This window comes from Cebidichthys violaceus, unplaced genomic scaffold, assembly GCF_023349555.1.
Source record: "Cebidichthys violaceus isolate CVI_PGR_0920_01 unplaced genomic scaffold, fCebVio1.0.p SCAF_28, whole genome shotgun sequence".
Taxonomy (NCBI): Eukaryota; Metazoa; Chordata; class Actinopteri; order Perciformes; family Stichaeidae; genus Cebidichthys; species Cebidichthys violaceus.
In genome coordinates, this window is record NW_027176461.1 from 1,704,223 (window position 1) to 1,727,619 (window position 23,397).

At 40.3% G+C, this 23,397-nt stretch overlaps 1 protein-coding gene across 1 annotated transcript in view; it reads left to right on the plus strand.

Moving 5' to 3' along the window:
• Positions 1-22,511, plus strand: part of nin (ninein (GSK3B interacting protein)) — a 27,769-nt gene extending 5,258 nt beyond the window's left edge. The window contains exons 2-29 of the mRNA XM_068721836.1: positions 598-810; positions 1,767-1,860; positions 2,988-3,160; positions 5,498-5,543; positions 5,628-5,803; positions 6,262-6,408; positions 6,690-6,857; positions 7,097-7,233; positions 7,392-7,532; positions 7,962-8,136; positions 8,245-8,355; positions 8,542-8,625; positions 8,776-8,911; positions 9,067-9,188; positions 9,828-10,948; positions 11,136-13,403; positions 13,769-13,867; positions 13,964-14,033; positions 14,538-14,705; positions 14,783-14,899; positions 15,157-15,276; positions 15,442-15,582; positions 15,951-16,130; positions 16,244-16,375; positions 16,477-16,578; positions 17,199-17,291; positions 20,299-20,412; positions 21,534-22,511. Coding sequence (XP_068577937.1) covers positions 598-810; positions 1,767-1,860; positions 2,988-3,160; positions 5,498-5,543; positions 5,628-5,803; positions 6,262-6,408; positions 6,690-6,857; positions 7,097-7,233; positions 7,392-7,532; positions 7,962-8,136; positions 8,245-8,355; positions 8,542-8,625; positions 8,776-8,911; positions 9,067-9,188; positions 9,828-10,948; positions 11,136-13,403; positions 13,769-13,867; positions 13,964-14,033; positions 14,538-14,705; positions 14,783-14,899; positions 15,157-15,276; positions 15,442-15,582; positions 15,951-16,130; positions 16,244-16,375; positions 16,477-16,578; positions 17,199-17,291; positions 20,299-20,412; positions 21,534-21,746 — 6,861 coding nt within the window. The 3' untranslated portion in view covers positions 21,747-22,511. The remainder of the gene's footprint in view (positions 1-597; positions 811-1,766; positions 1,861-2,987; positions 3,161-5,497; positions 5,544-5,627; positions 5,804-6,261; positions 6,409-6,689; positions 6,858-7,096; positions 7,234-7,391; positions 7,533-7,961; positions 8,137-8,244; positions 8,356-8,541; positions 8,626-8,775; positions 8,912-9,066; positions 9,189-9,827; positions 10,949-11,135; positions 13,404-13,768; positions 13,868-13,963; positions 14,034-14,537; positions 14,706-14,782; positions 14,900-15,156; positions 15,277-15,441; positions 15,583-15,950; positions 16,131-16,243; positions 16,376-16,476; positions 16,579-17,198; positions 17,292-20,298; positions 20,413-21,533) is intronic.
• The last annotated feature ends 886 nt before the right edge of the window (positions 22,512-23,397 follow it).

Here is a 23,397-nt window from a genome sequence, read left to right on the forward strand (position 1 = left end):
TTTGAAGAAGTATTTAGTCTTAAAAACTAGTTTGTTTGTTTCAGCCTATGCATTATCAGACTCCTTTACATTTTGATATTATCATTACAACATTGAATGTGTTTAAACTTTTATAGAACTGTGTACTAGGTGAGTTTTCCTTTTCACGCGTGCCTCAGGTTGAAGTACACGGTCTATGAAACATCTCAGCTGAAGGCGTTAAAAGAGAGTGATGGTCAGTGTCAGACTTGGCCCGGTCGGTCAATTTACCTGATTGTCTAATCATTCTAATTGGATTAGCCAAAGCCTCCACCACAAATGACGCTGGAGCGCTGTGGTGTTAGCGCAGTCGCTCAGCGGCACTCTCTGAGGAAGGAGCTGCTAGGAGCGCATGCTGTTGAGATAGATGTTCCCACCCTGTTTGTGAGCATCTGTTCATAGTGATTGGATGTATAATACTCTTCATTTAGGGTGACGAGATCAGGACCTTGTTTTGATTTTGAGGTTTTTGCTTTGTAGCAGTGATTGAAGTTGAATTCTGATGTTGTTATCACTCTGAATAGACTCATCAGCTAAAATGTGATTATGAAACGAGTATTTCATTTCCTTGTCTTTCAGGGCAGGGTGCTGTCCTGTGGGATGGATGACACCCAAGAGCAGGACCACTACGAGGAGCGCCTAAAAGAAGTTTTTAACAGTTTTGATGCCAGTGGCTCCGGCTCTCTGTGCCCGGAGGAACTGTCCGACCTCTGCCTGTCGCTGCAGCTGGATGATGCCACACCAGCTCTTCTCCACACACTGCTGCAGAGCCAGGACCGCCTCACTGCCAGGGTACGTTTATTCCTCTTCCATCGACAAGAAGCAGGTGGGGGGTTCTTTTTGTCTTACAGGTGGTTTACGCTGTGCAGTTATTTGTTCAGAAAAGTTGTATTTGCAGAATTAATATTGTTGCTTTTCTGATGCACATGTGAGTCTTGGCCTTTCGGCTTTCCCTATGCAGAGCGTCCTCTGCATCCTTTAAATTTGGCAGACCCCTGTGTTAAGCCACTCCAGGTCTTTGTGTCCTCCAGGCTTTGTTAGCTGTCTCGTTGAGGAGAAAATGTGCCCCCATCAGCCCTCGTCCCAGGTGTCTGTCGTCAGGACAACCAAGCCGGCTAATCACGATTCACAAATGCATTTCTTTAAGGGTGCTCCATGTGGAAATGTATGAAATGGAAAAAAAGACACTGGTCTGATCTGTGTTACTGGACTTCAGTTTGCATAAACTGGATTGTACATTCAGAGGATCTCCAGTATGATGTTTTCCACCCTAAAATAGGAGGATAAGATAGATTTCAAATTGCTAACCTCCACACTTTTGCATAAAGTCGAGTTTGTATATAAGTGTGTGGACAGACGGATGGTTATTGTCTTGCATGTTTGGGTGAGTGGGAGGGGGGGAATGTTAGCGGAGGGCAAGTGAACTGATTGCATGCCCATGGCATTCAACAATAAAGTCAAAAGAAGAAAAAAAAAAAAAAAAAAACACGTAAAGCCGGCAGCCACCAGCCTCGACGCACAAAGAAAATCAACATATTCAGGCTTAGCAGCTGTTGATTTTTGAAGTGTGACCTCGGTGCTCCTGCTCAGAAAACCCTCCTCCACCCAGACACCCAGGGACACCCAGCCTGAATTACATCCAGTCTGAGGAATTTCATGCACTTTTGCTTTGTTTTTACAGCGCTTCACATACTAAGCATTGCTGGCATTTTCTCTCTTTTATGTAATGTTTTTTTTCCTTTTTTCAGGTTGACTTTGACCAGTTCAAGAATGCACTGATTCTAGTGTTGTCATCAACTCTTGAGCCACAACAAGAAGAACAGGAGACCTTGTCAAAACCAGGTAAAGTCTAGATTCTGATTTTAAAGAAATCTCATACTGACGATGTCTTTAAAATGCATGCAGTGTCCGTCTGAAAACAAACACACGGTTTGACTGTGGCTCAGGAAATGGAGCGAGTCGTTCTTTAATCACAAGGTGGTTCGATCTCCGCAAGAACGAGCCTGCCTTGCGTGGCTGCTTTGGTGTATGAATGGTCTATGTGTGTGAATGGGTGTATGAGAGGCATATTGTGAAGCGCTTTATAAATGCAGCCCATTTACATTCGGAAAGCATGAAGCCGTATTATTAACCGAGTCTGTAATTCATGACAGCGGTCATCGGTTTAAGATTGAAATTTAAGGAGACCTTATCCACTCAACAAGTCAAACTAAGTGGAGAAGGTGACTGTGAAGGCTGAGTCAGTGGAACAGCCCACTTGCTGATTCAGCTGTAAATCTACATATAGACTCACAGAGCCAAAAGCGAAAGGCCCAAAGCCAATTAGCCGACGGTTGAACTATTTACACCATCATGGTCCACCACTGGCATGGTTTGTTATTTTATGGACGTAGTTAACGCAAAGAGTGTTTTTTGAAAACATTTGTTTTGTGAATGAATATTTCAGACACCTGGTTAATACCAACTTCTTTTCTGCTCAGTTATTCTATTTCTTTGAAGGTGACATCTCACACCAGAGATCACAGAAGAGTGACAGACTCACTCTGTATGGTCATAAATGTATAAACAAACCAAGCAGTACTTATATCAGTCCTCTGTATAGTACTTGCATTACGAGATAAGTCTGATCTTTGTCGGAGCAAATACTTCACTGTCAATATTTATTATGTCCTAAAGCTAATGAAGCGTAAAGTCAATCCAACATAGGAGCTTTTCACCTAAAATAGTGTCGACCTGTAGTTATATTTCGGTTTAAACAAGTAGGAACATGTGACTTTGAAAGATGGTTTTCTTACCACTTTTAGAGAAGTTGTCACTTTTGGAGAAGTAGCTGCTGAAGGCTGCAGCACATATTAGTCATTGATCATATTTCTTTCTGTATTTAACATCATCTGTTGTGCAGGTATTACTATGACATATGCAAGTAGTCATGACTCTTCTTATTTGAATTGTCTTTGTAACTCTGTCAGAATCAACTGAGATCCAACCAAAGTTCGTGAAGGGCAGTAAACGTTATGGCCGCCGCTCCACGCCGGAGTTCATGGAGCCCATTTCAGACTTCTCTGAAGTGACAAATGCAAACACGGTGGAGGAGGAAGATCTGGAGGACAACTATGACTCGGCTGTTCCCCGGAAGCGTGAGGTAATGATGTTCCCTGAGTTATTCAAGCACCGCTCCGAACCTTCAGACGCCCCGCCGTCGTCCTTATCGCCTCCTGTCCTCGCATGTGCTGTGTTCCTTGGCAGCCACAGGCCGTCAGCGAGGCGTTATTCTTAGCTAATCAGCTTAGTGGCATGCAGGGCAGATCCTGAAATGTAATATAGACGCTCAAACGCAGGATTCACAAGGCCTCATTCATTGCATATCAACGCAGCTCTGTCTGTAAATACAACTGTGGGCATAGTTGTTGTTTAAACAGCCTCCAGTGGTCGAGATGTAACTGCGATGTTTGCGTCACGTCATACAGTGTGGTCAGTTTAATGTGTCATGATGAGATTGTGTGTGAGTTGAACTTTGCCCTGAGTGCATATGCTGGCTGTGATGTGGCTGTCAAGGCAACAGCGCAGGGATTTTAGGAATTTACATCTCCATGTCCAAACACATCAGATTTAAGATTGACAGTAGGCGCCTCCCATTGTCTCTCTGCACAGAACAGTAGTGGCTTGAATGCGACGTGCGTCAGTGTCACAGAGTTGTATAGCATCAGTTCAGTCATGGCCACGCACAGCTGAACACTCTGCATGGTTCCTCTGGCTGATCTTCTAGATCCTTTTCATGGATTATCCTGCTCTCTCTGCTGACTTAGAGTGGTTTGACATATGTACGGAGGTCTAAACTCCCACTTAGTATGTCCATGGCCTGCAATGGAAATCAGGATGGGAAATTTACATTAACAGTCCCACTTTTGTCCTGAAAATGTATTTGGCTGTAAGTAATGGGGCTGTGCTGTCAATGTATTAGTCTATGTAATTTATCACAAAAAGCTGCTAAACATTCACGAGTGCCAGCTTCTCAAATGTGAAGAAATGCAGTTTTCTCTGTTTTATGTTATTTTTTAATTGCATATCTTTGGATTTTGGTCCATTTGGTTGCACAAAACAAACCATTTAAAAACACCAACCCTCTTAGAAACATCCAATCTGATCATTATTCTCTGACATCTTATAGACTAAACGATTAATTCATTATTTGAAACAATTATCAAAAGACTGTTAGACAATAAAAAATAATGGTTAGATGCAGCCCTATGTTTAAGTTTTGGTAAGTATTTACTGACCGCTGTGGCCTTTTGACAACAGTTGGATTTTTCATTCTAATGTTTAAGTATGGATGTGCTGCAGCAGAATAACTCGCCACAAAGAAAAGCACCCGACTGGTCACCAAAATGCTATAACGATGGCCAGTTCAGCTTGTGCACGGATGGACGTGTTAATATTCTGTGTATTGTTTGCGCACCCGACTCCACCCCAGATGCCTGCCAGCGTCGAGACAAACCCTGTTCGAGACATTGAACAGAAGCGTGTCTTGGTATTGACTAATCTGAGTTGCAACAATGCTACAATGTCCGGCCTGGGGACCAGCAGATGGGGATGGGTCAGGGGTCTCTGCTACAGAGACTGCAGGCCGGGTGCTGTGGGAGGAGGAGGGTGGAGGACTGTGACAGAGGAACAATGAGCCCCACTACCCCCCACTCTCGTGGATGCCTATACACCATGTATCAAAACGCCACTTGCAGAATCCCATCTGTTCTTCATTCCCTCAGTGTTTGCTTCCCAAACAATAGATGGTCACGCTGGGACGGGGTTGGAGCACGGTGGGTCACACCCACATAAAGCCCTCCTCCTCGCATATTCCTTGACGAGCACAAAAGACGCAACTGTGTTTACGTTAAAATCGTACTGGTAGTACAATATGAGGTTAAGAGTAAGAAAAAGTCATTTGGATTTTAAACTGTGAAATGTCCTGATTTTTAGTTTCAAAAAGCATTTTAAAAAACACATTTTCTTGAGTGAGCGTTACATTTTCACTTCTCAACGTCCTATTCATGTGATTTAAAAGATAAAAGAAAATACAGAAAAGTGTGTCTCACCGTGACACATTTTACTCTTTTATTACCACCATTTCTAATTTGCACACTGACCATCCCTGATGCCCTCGTGCCGTCACAAAAGCTCCTTTATGCTTCTTTTTTTCTTTTTTCTTCTTTTTTTTTGAACCATATGCCCCCCACCCTCCCTCCCTCCCTCCTCTTTGCATCCAGACTCAACCCTTCCTAATTTAAAAACATGTTTGGACTTATAAAGAGCTGATTGTCACGTAAGACAATCAGCCTGCTTGGAGTTTTTAATGTGGTGATTTTTCTCCCAAATTATTTTTTTTTATTATTATTTCCATAGAAAAGATATGTTAGAAAAGTAGGTTATTTAAAGCCTCTTTGTGATATTAATCTCAATTTCTGTGTGTTTTTGTCTCCAATAGCGCTGGAATGTTCACGAAACAAGCACAGAGGAGTACGAGGCAGAAGGTACGACAAAGACGCAGTATTTTCAGAAAATTCACTCTAAAGATGTCACAGAATGATCACGGTCTCTTCTTATCTTGTCTTCAGGCCAGATGCATCTCTGGAACCCCGACGAGCCGAGCACACCTCGGGGAGCCGTCTATCCTCTGTCGGCCTGCTCAGAGGAGAGACTGCGTGACGCCTGTGACGAGCTGGAGATACCGTGGGACGGCTGTGCCGGTCACTCCGAACTCCTCGCGCTCTGTGAACACCTCGGCCTGGAGGTGAGATTCATAAGTGAATGGAGACAATCAACGTTTGAAAAGTTTGAAAATCACACTTTATTTAAATGCACTCTGACCTAGTGGCACATTAGAAATCCATTTTTGCAAAAATGATAAGAGTATACACATGTGTCGTTTTGTCCAACCAATACTTAAATCCCTCCCAAATGATTAATTTCCCCATTTTTGATGGTTGAATCTTTGCTTCTTAGTTAGAAAAAAATACTTGTTTTTTTTCCTTTCGATAACTAATCATAACAGCCCTAGATACATGTGAACTATTCGGTTGGAGTCCCTTTGTTCATGTATAATTCGATACAAACTTTGCTCTTAACAACCTTCAAATCAATCCGAGGGAATCAAAAGATAAAAAAATCACTCACTCACACACTGTGAAAACAAATTCTATAGTTTCTCCAGCAAGTGTTAATACAAAAGAACATGCATTTATTTTTCAGATGAATTTGGATATGCTCCAGAGTCTAACCGGCGATGGAGTGATGAATGTTCAGGAGTTTGTCTCCAGGGTTGTAAACCACAACAAACCCCCCACACCGTCCGCCTCCACGCCCTACAGACAGCTTAAACGACACCACTCCACTCAGGTATTTGTTTGTTGAGCTTTGCGAGGTCACAGGATGTGGGGTAATTCTCTTATTGTCAATTGTATTTCTTTTAATATGTATTTTTTTTCTATTGTTATCTGTCCTAGCCTTGTTAAAGAAGATGCTATCATGTCATCATGCATTAGGAAAAAAAAAAAAAAATTGATAGTTCCTCTTTAATAGAGTCATTCAAAGCCAGATCTCAGGTTACATTTGGTCTACCAAAATGCATAAAGTGGAATTTTTCTTCAGTAAAAAGAGGCAATTCTCCCCCCGTACAGCCCTTTGATGAGGGAGGTCGGAGGATAGCTGCTCTTTCTGCTCTGACCAGCACCATTGGCATGCGTCTCTTCTCCACCCTTGATGACGGTACCGGTTTCACTCCAGTCGAATACATCCTGGATGCCTGGATGGATGAGGGAATAGAGAACAGCACTGAGATCCTGCAGGTACTTATTGGTCACTAGTGTTGATTAGTAGCACTTTGACTGTTTCAAAAATGTACAAATTCATTAATTCAGACAGCTGATGACATAAAGGAAGTCAGATTAGTGCAGTTTACCAGAAAACAAAACTTCAAAAATACTTTCTTTTCTCTCTTTTTTTACACATGATTTAATTGGTAAAAAATAAAATCTAAGATATTCACAAAAAGGACAAATGTATAATTCTGACATTTTTTTTGCAGGCTTTGAATTTCAGCCTAGATGGAAAACTGAGTCTTAGTGATCTCACCATGGCACTTGAGAATGAGCTACTCCTTACTAAGAATGGGATTCACCAGGCGGCACTGGCGAGTTTCAAAGCTGAGATCCGATATCTTCTGTGAGTATAAGTCACTCATTCAGATCTTAATACTCTTTTTCAATAAATGCATTTGGAATAGTTTTAACCTGTTAAAACCTGCAGGATTGTTTTTTTCTCTTTTCATGTCATGTGTAAATCTTTGTACAATTATTGTCCCTGTTGTTTTTCTCTCTCAGAGAGTGTGTAGACAGAGAAGTCAGGGAGAAAGAGAAAATACGATCTGACCTGGAAAAAGCAGAGAAACTAAAAACTCAACTCGCCACTGAGGTGGATGAACGTCACTCTGCGATTGAACATATGAACAACCTCAATCTCAGGTAATTTATCCCTCTGATCAATGTTTTCCTTTTCAGAATAATTTGATTGATTGTTTAACTGTGCCGTCTGTTTGTTAATTTGATTCAATTCAATGTGACTTTATTGGCATGAGTTTCACAGAAAAAACAATGTTGCCAAAGCATAAAAATACAAAAATACATAACATTAACACAATTCGATTGTTGTATAATAATGATATATATATATATATATATATATATATATATATATATATATATATATATATATATATATATATATATATATATATATATATAGTATTTATTTTAACCACAAAACCTGCTAAACTCAAAGTCATCCGACCATTCCTGCTAAATCCAGCTTCCTCCTAACATTTGGCACGGTCAGTATTGTAGTCTTCTTTGTAAGCGTTACACCCTGTTTTCTGTGTACCTGAATGTCTTCAGGAAGCTTGAACAGGACCACAAAGAGAAGCTAGCAACAGTGCGATCTGAGCTGATGAAGGAGATGGACCAGATGCAGCTGCAGGCCGGCCTGCAGCGCGAGCAACTGGAAGCAGAGGTCGACAAGATCAGGGGGGATGAATCTTTTCTCAGAGACCACCTCTCCATCTCTGTGAAGGTACCCTCTTTTTTCTCTGTGTTTTTCTATTGTTTCTTAAGGCACAAAAGCACTCATGAACAACTCAATTTTTCTGTGTTGTCCGTATTTTATTTGATTTTTTTTCAGGAAAACAGACGCCTTGAAATGGAGTTGCTAGACATTACTGACAAACTAGTGGCGGCACAAAGCCAAACTACAAAACTCCAGACAATTTTGGACAACGTTATGAAAGAAAAGGTATAGAGACATTATAGCTCGCCATGATTTCAATACTGACTTTCTCTGTTACTTGCACACATATCTATTTTTATTTGTGTTTTGTTTTTAGTGTGTTTTTTCCTTCCTGCTCTTTTTCTGCCTTTTTTATTTCATTGTTTCTGAGCAAACAAACTAATAACTTGTAAATGATCTTATTTTCTTTAGCTTGGAGACCCTGGCAGTGCAGACTTCTTACTCCAAGAGGACCGTATTAAAGAACTACACAGCGGCTACGAAGCTCAGTACAGGGTAATTGCATCTAAATCACTAAAACTGCCCACCTTTTTATTGAATTTTCTTTTCCCGCATGCATGTCCATACATGCAGAGACATTTAACTAAAGTGGTGACAGTAATATTGTCTTCACAGACGTTTAACTCTTGTGCTCTCATTTTGTAGGAGCTGCAGGATCGTATTGACGAGCTGCAGTCAGAGTTGCAGGAGTTCCACAGTCTTGGACGACTTCATCCGCCCTGCCACAAGCCTCTCTCTGAAGAGCTGGAGAGTAAAAGCCCCGGCATGGAGTCTGATCCAGGTAACACAGTACTGTACACTCCCTGGAGAGCTACTTACAGAGCCCTAATTACATCTGTCCATGACAACAATTCGAACATAGTCTTTTTGCATAGAAACAAGGAAACCCTGTGTCAAATGTCACCAGCTTCACTAACCTGTAACGACTTTTTGCAGGTATTGGTTCAGAGGAGGTTCAGCCCTTCAGCATGAGCCTTGAGGCAGAGATGATGTTGGAGCAGCTGAAGGAGCAACACCTTCAGGAAATGGAGGATTTGCAAAACCAGCTGGAAAGCAAGGTTAGTGTAGTAAATATCTTTTAATGTATTAGATGTGTGTTTTCGTAATAAAAATTATAGCTAGGAAGAGCAGGGAGACATATTGATGTAATATCAAACTAGTGGATTGAGGCATTTTAGTCTTTACCTAAAGTCTTTCATTGGTCTTTACCTGGTCTTGTTGGCTGCACCACAGTTCTTAACGTATTTGACAGTTGAGATGAGTGAAACAATTTACTCCTATGCCTTCAAAGGATAAGTTTGATGTCTTTGGAATCTTTTTCTTTTTTGCTTAGAATAAAACGTGAAGATCAACATCACTCTTGTTTCTGCTGTAAATCGGAAGATAATGACAACAAATTATATGATTAGCTTAGCATGGATAAAAGACTTGAAACACAGGTAAACAGCTAACTATTAAACAACTGGTTGGCAGATTTTGATACCTTTTGAACAGAGCCATAATAGCTGTTTCCCCCCCATTTCCAGTATTTTGGTGGTAAGCTAAGCTATCCGGCTGCTGGCTTTAGCTTCACATTTAGCGTACAAACATGTAGATTGATGATCATGTATTGTGTTACTCTCAGCACACAAAGTAAAAAAGTGTATTTATTAAAAGTCAAACAATTCATTTAATTCTTCTTCTTCATATCGCCACAGATCAATGAATTTGATGAGATGGTAGGAAAGCAGAGGGAGACCCATGAGGACCAGAAGGCTGCCATAGCCCTCCAGTACCAGCAGGAGGTCCAGGCTTTGAGGGAGGAGATGGCCAGCATTCAGAGCCACAGACAGGAGCTCCAGAGACAGCTAGAGCAGGCGGAGCTGGAGCAGACTTGTCTGAAGCAGAAGCAGGCCGAGGAGAGGGAAGAGCTCGACAATCTGCAAGAGGAGCAAGTGGGAAATCTCAGACAACAACTGCTAGAGTCCCACACATACGCTGCAGACCTGGAGGAGCAGCTGAAGACCCTCGAAGCCCAGCAGACAGAGACGGGTGAAGATCTTGTAAAAGAGATGGACGAGCTGAGGAAACAACATGCCATTGAGATCAAGAAACTGGGGGAAGAGCAGGAAGAGCTTTTCAAAGCAAGACTGGAAGAGGAGGGAAAGAAAGTGCAGGGAGAACAGGCTGAGTTGGAGAAGAGATTGTTGGATGATTGCGAAAGGGAGAAAGAGCTTTTGCAACAAAGCCATGAGGACGAACTGAAGGCCAGACTAGAGGAGGCAACGGTGAGGTTTGACGGAGAGCGTGAGGAGATTGTTCAGAGGCTGACAGAGCAGTGGCAGAAAGAGAGGGCTCAGCTGGACGAGCAGAACAACGAGTCTCTGCAGGTGGTGGTGGAGGAAGAGATGTTGAGACTTGTCAGGGAACACGAAGAGAAGGAGGGCAAGCTCAGGGAGCAGTGGGAGAGTGAATGTGCCCAGCTTCAGGAGCGACACAAGGAGGCTCTGCTCAATAGAGTACTTCAAGAAAGGTTGCAGGTACAAGAGAAGTTTGAGCAGAGGGAGAAAAAGCTGAGGGAGGAGTGGGAGACGGAGAGGCTGCAGCTGGAGGAGGATTACGAAGGGATGCTGCAGGAGAGGCTGAACGAAGAGAGGGAGAAGCTCGAGGCTGAGAAGGAGGAGGAGAAGAGAGTAGAATGCTTAATGGCAGAGGAGAGGGCTCGTCTAGAGGAGAGCCACTGTGAGGCCATGAGGGAGCTGACGGTCAAGCACACCGCAGAGAGGGACGCTCTCAGCAGCATGTTGGATAAACTACGAGATGAAATCGCTCAGGAGAGGTGAGATATTTGGATTTTACTGTGATCATAGTAACTTCTTTATCAATAAAACTTGCTTTGTCCTTATCGTCTATCCTTGTAAATGATCTAATATGCTAAAAATGTATGTTTTTTTTTTTTTTCTTTTAACTTGTACTATAAAGAGTTCAAACTGTTGCTGTAACATTCATTACATAACCATGTACAGGAGGGAAATCGAGATCAGCTTCACCCAGAGAATCAAGAAAGTGGAGAGTCGTTTCTCAGGTGATCAAGAGTCTGTTGCCGAGCGTTTTCAGGCTGATCTTTTGAAACTTGAACAGCACTATCAAAGTGAGCTGAAGGCTCTTTCTGAAAGACACGTTGAGCAGAAGCTCCACTGGGAGGCACAAATACAGGAGGCACTGGAGAACGCAGAGGAACAAAGAAGAATAATGCAGAAGGCCATAGAGCAAGAAAAAGAGAGAGAGGATCAAGAGTGGACAAAACAACTACATGTGATAGAAAGTCTACATAAACAGGAAATGGAAGAACTTGTGATGAAAACACAGCAACTGCAAAATGAGCTGGATGACTTTATCAGTTCGGCTCAGAGTAAAGAGATAGCGCTGAGCAGGCAGCTGAATGACCTCCATAACCGGCTTCAAGGGAGCCTGGAAACCAAAGACGAGCATCTCGCTCAGTCTGAGAGGAAAGCGCTCGAGACTGAGCTCCTGCTCAATCAAACAGTGGAAGATTTTAAACAGGAGAGGGAAGAACTTCTCAGCAGTCAGTCAGAACTTCAGGCAAAATACAAGGAGTTGCTCTCCATCTCGGAGAGGCAGATTACTGAGAGGATTGAACTGTTAACTGAGCGCGATGATTTGAGGATGACGATCGAGGAGTTGGAGATGCTGCTTAAACAGGCAGCCGTGGACTTTGCGCTTGAGAGGAAAGAGCTAGAGGAACATGCGTCCAACCTTAACGAAAAGTTAGAAGATAATCGAGAGAATGACAGAGAAGAGCTGCTTGCAGAAAGAGATATGCTTAAAATCAGAATTAAAGAGCTAGAGTTGATATTCAACCAGGTTGTGTCTTCTGCAGAAAAGGCTAAGGAAGAAGGAATCGAAAAATCAAATGAAATACACACTTTAAAGGAGGAAGAATGTATTTCATTCTCTGGTAAAGAACAGGCAACATGTTTGGCACTTTCTGTAGTCCGTCTCAATAATGATGCCATGATCAAAAAGGATAATGAATTACATGAAAATGTCTCTGATACCAGTGATGATCAAGGAAACATGCCAGAAGTTAATCAAGCTATTGCTGTTCCTGAAGATTTGCAAATTGGAGATTCAAGTCCCAAGAATGTTGATGTAGACTGTTGCTCTCCAGAAATCGGACATGAAGACCCTGAATCAATGTCTTGTGATGGCCTCAGCCCAGATGTTCACATTGGAAATCATTCAACTGTTGAATCCAAAAATGAAGCAGTTTCCCCAGAGATGCCGTGTGAGGCAATTTCATCCCCTGAGGCGTTTGAAGGTGTCGCTGCTGATGAAGACGGTGAGAATAAAGAATCATGTGAGAGGGAGAACAAACCTCCAGATGTACTGACTTTGGTCAATGAAATCCCTCTCAGTGAAGATAAGCCATGTCATGAGACTGTGGTGGATCCCTCAGTGCTGGAGGAGACAGATGAACTGTCTCTAGCGGATGCTGAGGTTGGGTGTTTACCAAATAACTCTTATTACAGTACACAGGAAGTTGAACTTGTTTCAGACTGTGAACATTTAACTGCTGAAATACAGGAAGAATGCGCACATGATTGTCAGGATGAAGATGCTGATTGTGAGGACAGCCAATGTTCTCTCCTTAAGATACAGGCTTTGTATAACACTGCCACCGAGGAGAACATCCTCCTACATGACAAGATTTCTCTGCTTCAACAGAAGACAGACATACTAGAGAATCTTCTGGCTCATAACACAGAAAAGATCAAAACTGGCCACCAGATACTGGAGGAAAACTATAGCCTCAAAGTTAAGGTGCTACTTTTGATGGAGCATGTCAAAGAGCTGGAGGTAAAGGCCTTAAAGATGACAGATTTTCAGATTAGATATGAAGATTGCATTTGTGAAAATGCCAAAATGAAAGACCAAAACAGTGAACTCGAACAGACAGTTTGGAGCCTTGAAAGTCAGATGAGTGTTTTCCATGATTTCCAAGACCAGCAGATTGCACTGGTGGATGAGATCAGCCGGTTGAGAGCGGAGAACAATAAGCTTACCGAGTTGTTAAGTGAATTGGAGAGGCAGGGTGAGATTCGTTCAGACGTTGAACAGTCAGAGGAGTCTCTCCGGGATAAAGTTCAGACAGTGACTGATCTGGAGGACAGCTGTGGGGACTTTGAGAAGCAGAACACCAAACTTCGCAGAGCCATCACAGAGCTACAGGACAAGTCGCAGTCGTTAAATGCAACAACGCAGGCTCATAGGTAACGTGGAGGAAAAACTAGGATCCCGTCCCTCCGTGTCTCCTGTGGCTTCTCGTTGTCTCATCCCTGTGGTGCTTTGATTTTTAAGAGCGCTCCTCCTTTTGTTCTTGAGCTCAACGTCGTGCTGTTTGTCCATCCCGTGATTAGGTTCCTTTATGAGATGCAAAAGATCTTTAACTCTTGTGCTGCTTTGGTCCTTGTAGATCACCAGTGGAATAGCAAAAACAATTGCAAGTTCAATGTGTGTGGATGCTTTAATCAATATGTAGCAAGTCTTGCCACTGAATTATTAATGTGTATTCTGACATGTTCGGTTTTATTATAGTTAGAATCTAGTTTTTTAAAGTAGTTTTGTCTGTCTGTAGTTCTGAAGCCAGTCGTCTTGCTGAAGAAAATGTCGTCCTCAGACAGAAGATTGCTGCGTTGAAGGAAGAGGACTTGAAAGAGGTCCAGGAGGAGCTGATGTAAGAAACAACCCATTTAATTTAAACACATATTTAATAATGATCATTGTTAATTTGTCATGTAAACTGAAATTGTCTTCTAATGTTTGATTTTAGACAAACACTTGAGCATCTGAAAAAAGGGAAGATTGCGGATCAAAAGGCGGCAGAGAATTTCAAGAAACAGGTACTGAAGTAACTTTTTAAGTGCACAGTCATGCTATCAGATCTGTGAGGCTGTACGTAAGGCACAGTGGAGCTAAATGCTAATGTCTTGCTAAATGCTAATGTCTTGCTAAATGCTAATGTCTTGCTAAATGCTACTGTCGGCAAAGACCTGCTAACGTGCTTATTCGTTCTGAGGGGGGCATCGATGTCTGTACCAATTTCATGACGATGTATCCAGTAATTGTCTAGACATTTCTGTAAAAAACAACTGTCATCCTCATGGTGGTGCTAGAAGAACAGTCAAGGGATCCTCAAAGTCCTTAGGATGCATCCTCTGGGAACCGTGAATGTCTTTACAAAATTGAATGGCAGTCCATGCTTATTTCAGATATTTCAGTGGTGGACCAACTGACTGGCCAACATTCCCATCCTTTGAAAAGTCATCAGAAACCATTTTGTCTCCACATAATTAATTCCTTTTTCATTCTGAAGCAGCCAATAACATATATTATCTTCTCTGCAGATTTCAGAGCTGCATCTGCAGAGCCAGCAACTCGGGGATGAGAATGAAATGCTGTTGGAGAAAAATGGCCAAAAAATTTCTGACATGGAAGATCTACGGCAGCAGCTGGCTGAGCTGATAAAGGAGAACAAGAAGAGGGAGGCGTTCACCGCGGAAGAGAAAAGCGAGGTAAACGGGGTTTTATGACTGACGATGGTCATCATGGTGTCGTAGCTGGTAGTTAATTGGTGGCTGTTTTGTGTTAGCTGGCAGCTTGTGTGTCTGCTCTGGAGGCAGAGCTGACCAAAGCTCTGGAGGACTCTGCACAGCTAGAGCAGAGGAATACCCAGCTGTCACAGCAGCTCTCTGGCCTCAGAGAGAAGGTGAGCACCAGGCCGTCGACTCTTTGACGGGGTTAATGTGAGATCCATTCAAGCTTTACACAGGCACAAAAGTTATAAAGCATTAACACCACCTACTCTTGCCAAGAAATGACTCAGACGATCTAATTGAATACAAGTATCTGAATAATTTGAACATAAATGATTTTCTGAGATATCGTGGTGTGGTCTAGCTAGAGCGTTGAAGCTGCACATAAAGGATAGTTTAATTACAGCTGTAGCTGTCTTTTGGTTCTCAGGCGGTCAAAGTAGACTCGATGGAGAGTCAGCTCAGCCACCTGGTAGAGGAGCGGCTGAGTGTGGATAAGGAGACTCTGGGCCTCTGCAGCCAGCTAGCCAAAGCTCAAGAGAGGGTAAGAGTCTGCTGTAACCCACAGAATCCTCTGTATCAATCAATTGATGGTATTGTTTTACAGCACTGTTCATAGTAATTAAACAGATTTGTAACCAACTGGGAACAAGTTAAACCCCAAAAACAGTGTTATTCAGGACCTAACGCGTTCCTTTCTCTACTCTAGGTCAAGACAGTGGATGAAAGTCTTCAGGCTGTGAACCATCAAAGTGCTCGTCTCAAGTCAGACCTCCGTGTTTCGCAGAAGGAGAGGGATTCCCTTAAACATGAAGTTGCAGTGCTACACAAGAAGCTGCAAAATGTCAATGATAAGGTAATAATTTGTTTTTATGTATATTGTACATAATTGAAAAAAAGGAAGACTTAAAATAGACTTAATGGGATAGTTTGGGTGTTTTGAAGTGTGGTTGTGTTACATTTTTTGTCAATTGAGTCTTGACTCAATCGTGACCGATAATCGTGACCGATAACTGCTTCAGTTCCCCATCAGAAAGGCTGCCTGATGGCAGAGAGGTGAAAGTATTGTAAATATAGCGTACACTTAAACTGATATTGATTTGACCGCCATATACTAATGCACTCCCTATGGATAAGTATCTCATACAACCCCATTTTAAAACAATAAAGAGAAAGAGTATTCGGCCACAGTGACATGACCTTTTTACCCTTTGTTCATCACAGAACCACGTTTTGGAGATGGCCTTGCACTCGAGTGGTCTCCAGAGTAAGAGCAAGAAGCTGTACAGAGAGGAGATGTCTCGGCTGGTGGATCAGGAGCAGCAACTGTTGAGGCAGGACAACGAGAGGATTCAGGCTGAAGTCCGCAACGTCAAAGGAGACCTCGTGCAGTCCAGAGACAAGGTGAGTCGAGTCCTACAGCAAACTGCGATGAACGTTAAAAATCTACAGTCGTATAAGTGTTCCAGTCTCTCATTCAGTCACTAATCTATAAGCCCTTCACTTTATGTGTGCAGGTCCGTCAGCTTGATGCTACCATCTTGTCCCTGAAGCAGCACAAACTGACTCAGTCCTCCCTGGTGAAGGCCTTGGAACAGGAGAACGCCTCTCTGAAGCAGGAGCTCGAGGCACAAAAGGAGCTCACCAAGGTAAACTGGATATATCTAACCAGATATTTAAAAAAAAAATTCTTCTAAACACACTGATTATGTGGCGTAAATTCTTATTACATATGCTTTGTGTGTTTCAGGACCGTGAAGCAGGACAAGGACACGCAGAGCTGGAAGACCTTCAACAAGAAAATGACGCGCTCAAAGCCCAAATGGCTCGACTGTCCACACAGCTGCTAGAGGTACCAACGTTTCTCTTCTTATTCTAGTGTTGTTTTTATTTTAAGACATTGGTTTATGGTTTTTTAAATTAAGGATATATTTTTTTGTATATATAAAGAGAACTTGTGCTTTGCTTTCTTTATGCTTATGTTAACTTTTTCTGGTTGTAACTTTTGCACTAGTTATTATAGTTTAAAAATGTATATTCGTTCTTATTTTATTAAGATAATAAGTTAATTTCATTTTGGTTTTGATTTCAGTTTTAGGAGTGCTTAAGTTATTAAATTTTTATTTAGAGGAATTTACTGGTTTTAGTTTTTAAAGTATTATAAGAAAAGCCATGATTTACAATACTAAAAGGTAGAATGAAAGAATGCATGACATCAAAAATGTAATATAGGGTTTTATGATACCTTAAGCAGGTATCTGGAGCATCACCTCGTTAAACTAGTTACTGTGTCATGAAGAAGTCAAATAGACAAAACAAAACAGATTATGCTTATATTTTGTTAGTTTGTGTTGCGTTGTTCATTGTAGTTTTGCAGTTGTGATTAGATTATTGTTAAACAAAATGACCTCATATATGAGGTACTGTACTGTGTATTTCTGTTCTGACTGTGCATTTTTCTACTTTGTTTAGACATTTCAGGCTCAGTTGGTGGAACTTCTGCCTCCATCGCCTCACAGGATGCCTCGGGGACAGCATCGAGGTGAAGATCCGGACAACATGCAGGTACTTTACAACCGTAACCTTCCCTGATAGCAGACTCAAGCAAATACATGCATGAAAACAAAAAAACTGCTTTTCTACATTCAACTCTTGTAGGCTTGCAAATTAAATTATCACTTTCAGGATAAACAAATGTATCCTTTTGAAACTACATTTTCCCAGAATCTGCTTTGAGATCTTACAAAGAGCAAAAAACCTGAACAAGCAGTTTAATACCTGAAGGTTTAGTGCCATTGCATCATTGCACGGTTTGGTTTTACATTCATCTCCTGCCATTTTTTCTTTCACTGTCTTTTTTTGGTCACATTACAGCCATCTGTTGTTGCTTTTACCATAAATTCATCATTAATAGCTATAAGATGGGAACCAAATGTCATGTTGGAGCTGCTTTGGGATATAATGGGAGTTAAATGTAAACACACCCATAGTATTTCTTTCACTCTCACTTTGGTGTAGAAACTGTGCCCACTCAAATAAGTCACTCAATTCAGGTGCTGAAAAATATATTTTATGTTTTTTTTTTTTTTTTTTAATTTGGCAGGAAATTCAAAGAAAATTGATACCTCGCTAAAATGCTCAGCATTAAATATAAAGTGAATATTAATAATTCATTGCTTTAAAAGTGTATAATTTCACCTGAGCTGAGTGTCATTTGTTGTAATCATCCTCGTTTATTTTCCATTACCTTTTTGTTTGAATGCGGAGTTTGCATTGCTCTTTATTTTGATGCTTGTCCATGTCAACACCTGTCTGTCTTCACCTCCTTATGTCATGTGTGTGTCGTGTTTACTTTTTGGGTTTGGTGTTTAGTTTGTGGTGCCTGTGAGTTTCTGAACTCACTGTCTTTATTTAATTTTCCGTCTGGGGACTTCAGTAGCTGCAGTGGTGTGATCATCTGGGTGTGATCCTGGTGGCTGTTTTTCCATTTGTCATTTTGCACAAACCGTCGTCTCACCCCAACCAGATAGATGTAGTTTGTTCCAGTTTATCTGTAAATGGTGTCATCCCTCCTATAGTGTGTTTTAATAGCATCTGACTTTTTATTGCCATTTTCATCTGCAGCATGAAACTACTAGTTATCAAAAGGTTACCATGAATGTAGTGGATCCCATTTACTATAATTGTGTGTAATATACATTTATGATAAGATTTAATTTAATTATATATATTAATCATATACTTACCAGAGCTAACAGCACAACATATTGACCTCATACAAATTTGAACAGTTTACATGATGTTCAACGCTGCCTCACAAACATATGAATATAAACAAACAGAACCCAAACAGAACAAAACATTTTTGCTAATTTCATGCCAGTTGACACATTATATGTCTGATTCAGTTCATCCTATTCTAACTGTAAAAACTGAAGAAGCCAGGATATCTTGACTTTTAGTCTCTAGTGTGTATTGTAAGCATTTCCCATAATGCAAATGATTAGCTTCTTTCAGTAGCCCTAAATGCCCACTTCTCTAAAAGCCCACAACTCAGTTTGTACTGTACGCGTTGTTCTAAATAAGGGTTAGAGGAGAGGGTGGAGCCGTGGTGAAGTGTACCTGCCTTTTCTCTCCAGGGGCCGATGCCGGAGCAGCGGGCGGCTCACGCAGACAGCTACCGGCGGATCGGTGGATTGTAACACCAGCGTCTTTCTTTTTCACCTCAAAGACTGCTCCTCTTTTCTCATACCTGCTCCTCTTCCTCTGCTATGTTTGGAACCAAAATCTGACTGTGGCGCCTGATGCCACCCTTTCTGCATTCCTTCTGCATCCTTATAGGAGATTGAGAACAAATGTGGTGCCTGATTGAAAAGGCACAAATGTGTAATTGTATTTCCCTGCTGCTAGGTGGCAGGCAAACACAGAAAAGGCTCTTGAGATTTTTTTCCCAATGGGATTTTGATTAAAATGACATTGAAATTTTAAAGTTTGTCCTACATGCCATATCCAATGTAACATCAGCAAACACAGAGCTGCTTGTTGACCGTATTTGACTTTTATAAGGGTCCAATCCTTTTGTGCATTAAAAATATTTTGTAGTTTTAATACGGGGAATCTTTTTAACGCAGGGTGTATTTTCTGGGAATGTTCTGTTGTGCACTTGTACCATTTATCATTGTCTGAGACAGGGTGTATACATCCTCAGAGGCTAAGTCTTGCCTTATGATCATCGAGGAGTGTTAAGTTGAGGTCAGATTAGTGCCTGACAGCCTTCTGAGCCTTTTCCAACAATCAAGAAACGTGTAGCTGTCAGTTGACGTTACTGTCTGCGTCCAGTATGAGATTTCTTAATGAAGGTACTGCGTTTTCACTGTTTGTCTTTTGCTGTTTATGCCTGTTATTCTTGTCTGACACTACACATAGTTGAATGTTTCTTCAAGCTACCTGTTTATGTTGCGTTTGTGTTCTGGGACTGTGTGTGTCGGTGTTGCTGTTTCTGTTGCTGCTGCTGCACAACCAAAGTGAATCACATGTGTCTGGGTTATGTTTTTTTTGTTTTTTTCCTGAACAAGAACTGTTCAAACATGTCACACAACTTTTAATGTTTTCCTGGTGTTTATTATTATGAACCAAATCATTGTTTGTCCCCAGTAGTGATCAATTAATGTCATGTGTGTGTTAAGTCATTTAGTGAGTCTTCCTTTTTTGCACCATGTATAGACTCAAATGTATTTGTTTTATTGTTTTGTTATTTATTTTAATAGGAATCATGTTAAAATTTATTTTATTTATGCATTAAATTATTTTTGTAGAGGTATCTGGAATACATGGCATTATTTTATACTTATTTATATTTTAGTTATTTTCTTAGTGTCCTCTCCTTTAGAAGTGTACCAGAAATCATTCAATGCTGAACTTAAGATAAAATAAAGCTTCTAGCTCATTAGAATGTGGTCTGCATGTTGTTTTGATTTTTCTCAGTTTACATCAGCTCAGAGGGAAGAAAATTCAAATTTCCTCATCACATTTGCAGAAAATTTGTTTACATCCCTCACTGTCTTCTCACCAGGATGAAAGGGAGTGGAAGATGAAGAATATGGAGGAGCGTATGAGGGAAATTGAACTGTCGCTGCGTAACGTCAAACTGCTGCTCAAAGAGAAGGTCGCTCAGCTGAAAGACCAGGTTAGTTCAAAAAGCTCAGAATCATCATAAACAACTCAGTGTTGTCTCTTAAAGAAAAACGAATTGTTGAAAAAACAAATCATACGAATAATTAAAATTTTCAAGAGGGCCAAAATCATGCGTCTTAGAAATTTCTTTCATAAATGTCCACATAACTTTTTTTTATTCTATTTCTTAAAGTGGATAAAAGCAGCATTGAGTTGTGATTTACAATTCAACAGTTACAGTGCTGTACTCCTGAGGAAGATATTCATATTTGAGTTTTAAAAGATTAGATTAGAGATAAGATTTAGACCCAATATTAACCTTTTATGAATCAAATCAAAACAAGTGTTTTTGAAAACCCACACACACTGTCGTCGGAGTTTATTAAAGACGCAACATTTCAGTCATGGACCTCTGTCATGCATCGAATTCACTGTGTGAAAAAACACCTGAAACAACTGCCACATAAACAACTGATAAAATCATCCTTCTCAAACAAATAAGATTGTTAAAATATCAAACCAAGAATATTAGAATACAACATTAGAAAGGACATTTTTAAAAGAGGAAGCCAAATTGAATGTGGGGAGCATCCCAACAAGACGTCAAAGCATCACAAGAAGGAGCAAGTTCTCAGAGTAAAGTGTGGATCTAGTTAGTTTGATAATTACAATCATAATTATACCAAAAAAACTAAATGGTTAATCACAAGATAACAAATTCACATTAAACACTGCAACTTATTAGAACATATATATACACAAACGTAAAATCATTGAGCAAAGCAATATTTTGCAGTTAAGACGGCTGTTTTGTTGCTTTCTGTCAGGACTTTCTCTTCTGGGAGGGAGATCAATTTCTCATAGCCATCAAAACAGAAGACTTAAAATGTGGTTAATAAATATTTGTGAACAAGATACTGTATGTACTGAGAGGGACAACCAGCAATGTAATAGTGACATTGATTCTAAATTACTGGGGACACGTCTTTGGCCTTTTCTATTGCAATGTCTTTGCTACATATCAGCTAAGCTATGTGTCAGCGTCCACACAGCTTTTCCTTCTGGCTGCATCAAATGAGATTCATTATGGAATAATCAAAGCCTTTGTCGTGTACTTTCTCTCGACTTTTCTAGCTGCACAGGAATGGAAAAGCGGACGTGTTGATCAAAGACCTGTATGAGGAGAACACCGAGCTGCTGAAAGCTCTGGAGAGAACTGAGCAGCGGCAGAAAATCACAGAGAAGAAGAACTACCTGCTGGAAGAGAAGATCTCCAGCCTGAACAAGATAGTGTGTGACCTAAACCCCTCGCCGCTTCCATCACCGTACCACTATAAATGCACATAATGTATCTCCTAAAACGCCGACAGGTACTCAGGACATTAACAGCAAAGCTGTCCACAGTCAACCATACACTGCACTGTTTATTTACTCATACATCTTTTAAAATATACGTGTCATTGCTTGAACCCTTGTTGCATTTCCTCTGGCATGTTTCATCTCTTTTAAGCCTAAAAGTTTACTGTTTAAATATGCAATATTTTGTATTTGTTTTTTTCTAAGTTTATATTGTGTTGGACCTATGAAGAACCAAATGTGAAGGTAGACTAAAGAAAACAGGATATTTGACGGTAATTTATCATTTTAAAATGTCTGTTAAAGCAGTAACTGTTGTTGGTAAATATTTTACTATGACACTATTTCTCTTTTGAGAAAAAGAAAAGCAACACTAAAGTGCACTTTTTGTATAAAGGGTTCTTTTGTCTATGTTGGCAAAGAGATTAATTATGTTAATCTGTCTCTCCTTTGCTTCTCGAGCCCTTATGTAAAGAAGAAACAAGCCTGTCAGTAGTAAAATCATGTGTACAGAACATTCAAATAATCCCGTGACCTTTTCAGTGTTTGCTGTCATGTAACACGACCTGACGTCACTCGAGTGAATGTCAAGTGGCAACACTTGCTATTTAAATACATTTGATTAAAAGCCTATAAACTGTTGCAATATGTAAAGTTTCCTATAAGCTGTGCCACTATGAATGTTTTATATTCAAATGAAGTGTCTTTAAAGTGAAGCATGAGCACTAAAGCTGAAAACAGGGTCATGTTTTGTATTCCAGGTATAAATAAAATACATGGATCATGTCTGGTTTGATTTTTTACTCGATTCATTTTTTTGTGTGTGCTGCTGTTTGGAGATCATCTTCTCAGTGCAGGTCTATCAGTCTATAGATGGTAACGGAAACATATTTTACTAGTACTGTATTTTAAGGCACTCATACATTTCTAAAGTATGTTTTACCACACTGCATTTACTTAATCGATAACTATTTTTTTACATTCATATTTTACACGTGTATAAAATATGATACCTTGCTCCAACCCAATCATCTACAACATTAAAGTTCCTGTCATTGCAGGAAACATACTGATCTGCAATGACATTCCAATCTGCAAAGTGTGCATTGTCTTATTTACGATGATTTTATTACATTCTGTTAATATTAATATACTTCCGTGTGGTATTATTACCACTTTGGATACTTGCATATTTCAATATTATGTTATTTTGTTCTTTATACTCCCTTAAATGTATGTATATACTTATACTGATCATTAGCACCATCTAGAGTTATATTTAAATGTAAATGCGTTAACAAAAAGGATGTAAATATATTTATACATCACTGACACGGACCATGTACTTTTTTGCTTGTGATGCTTTTGTTAAATTCTGTTTCTAATAGTTGTATTCTTTTATGTGACATGTTTAATGTAAGGGTTTTGATTATTAAGTAAGGCATTGCCACTTTGAATACTTTTTCCACTTTTGGTCATAGGGTAAATTTGATTTAACAAACCTGAACTACAGCAAAAGTATTTTTCTATACTAATGCAAAGGCTGGATCTCCTGTTCTCAGTAAAGAAAAAAGTCAAAACACGTGAACAAATGTGTCACTTTTTCTGTCTGCTGTGTGTCATAGTGATAAGATAAGATAAG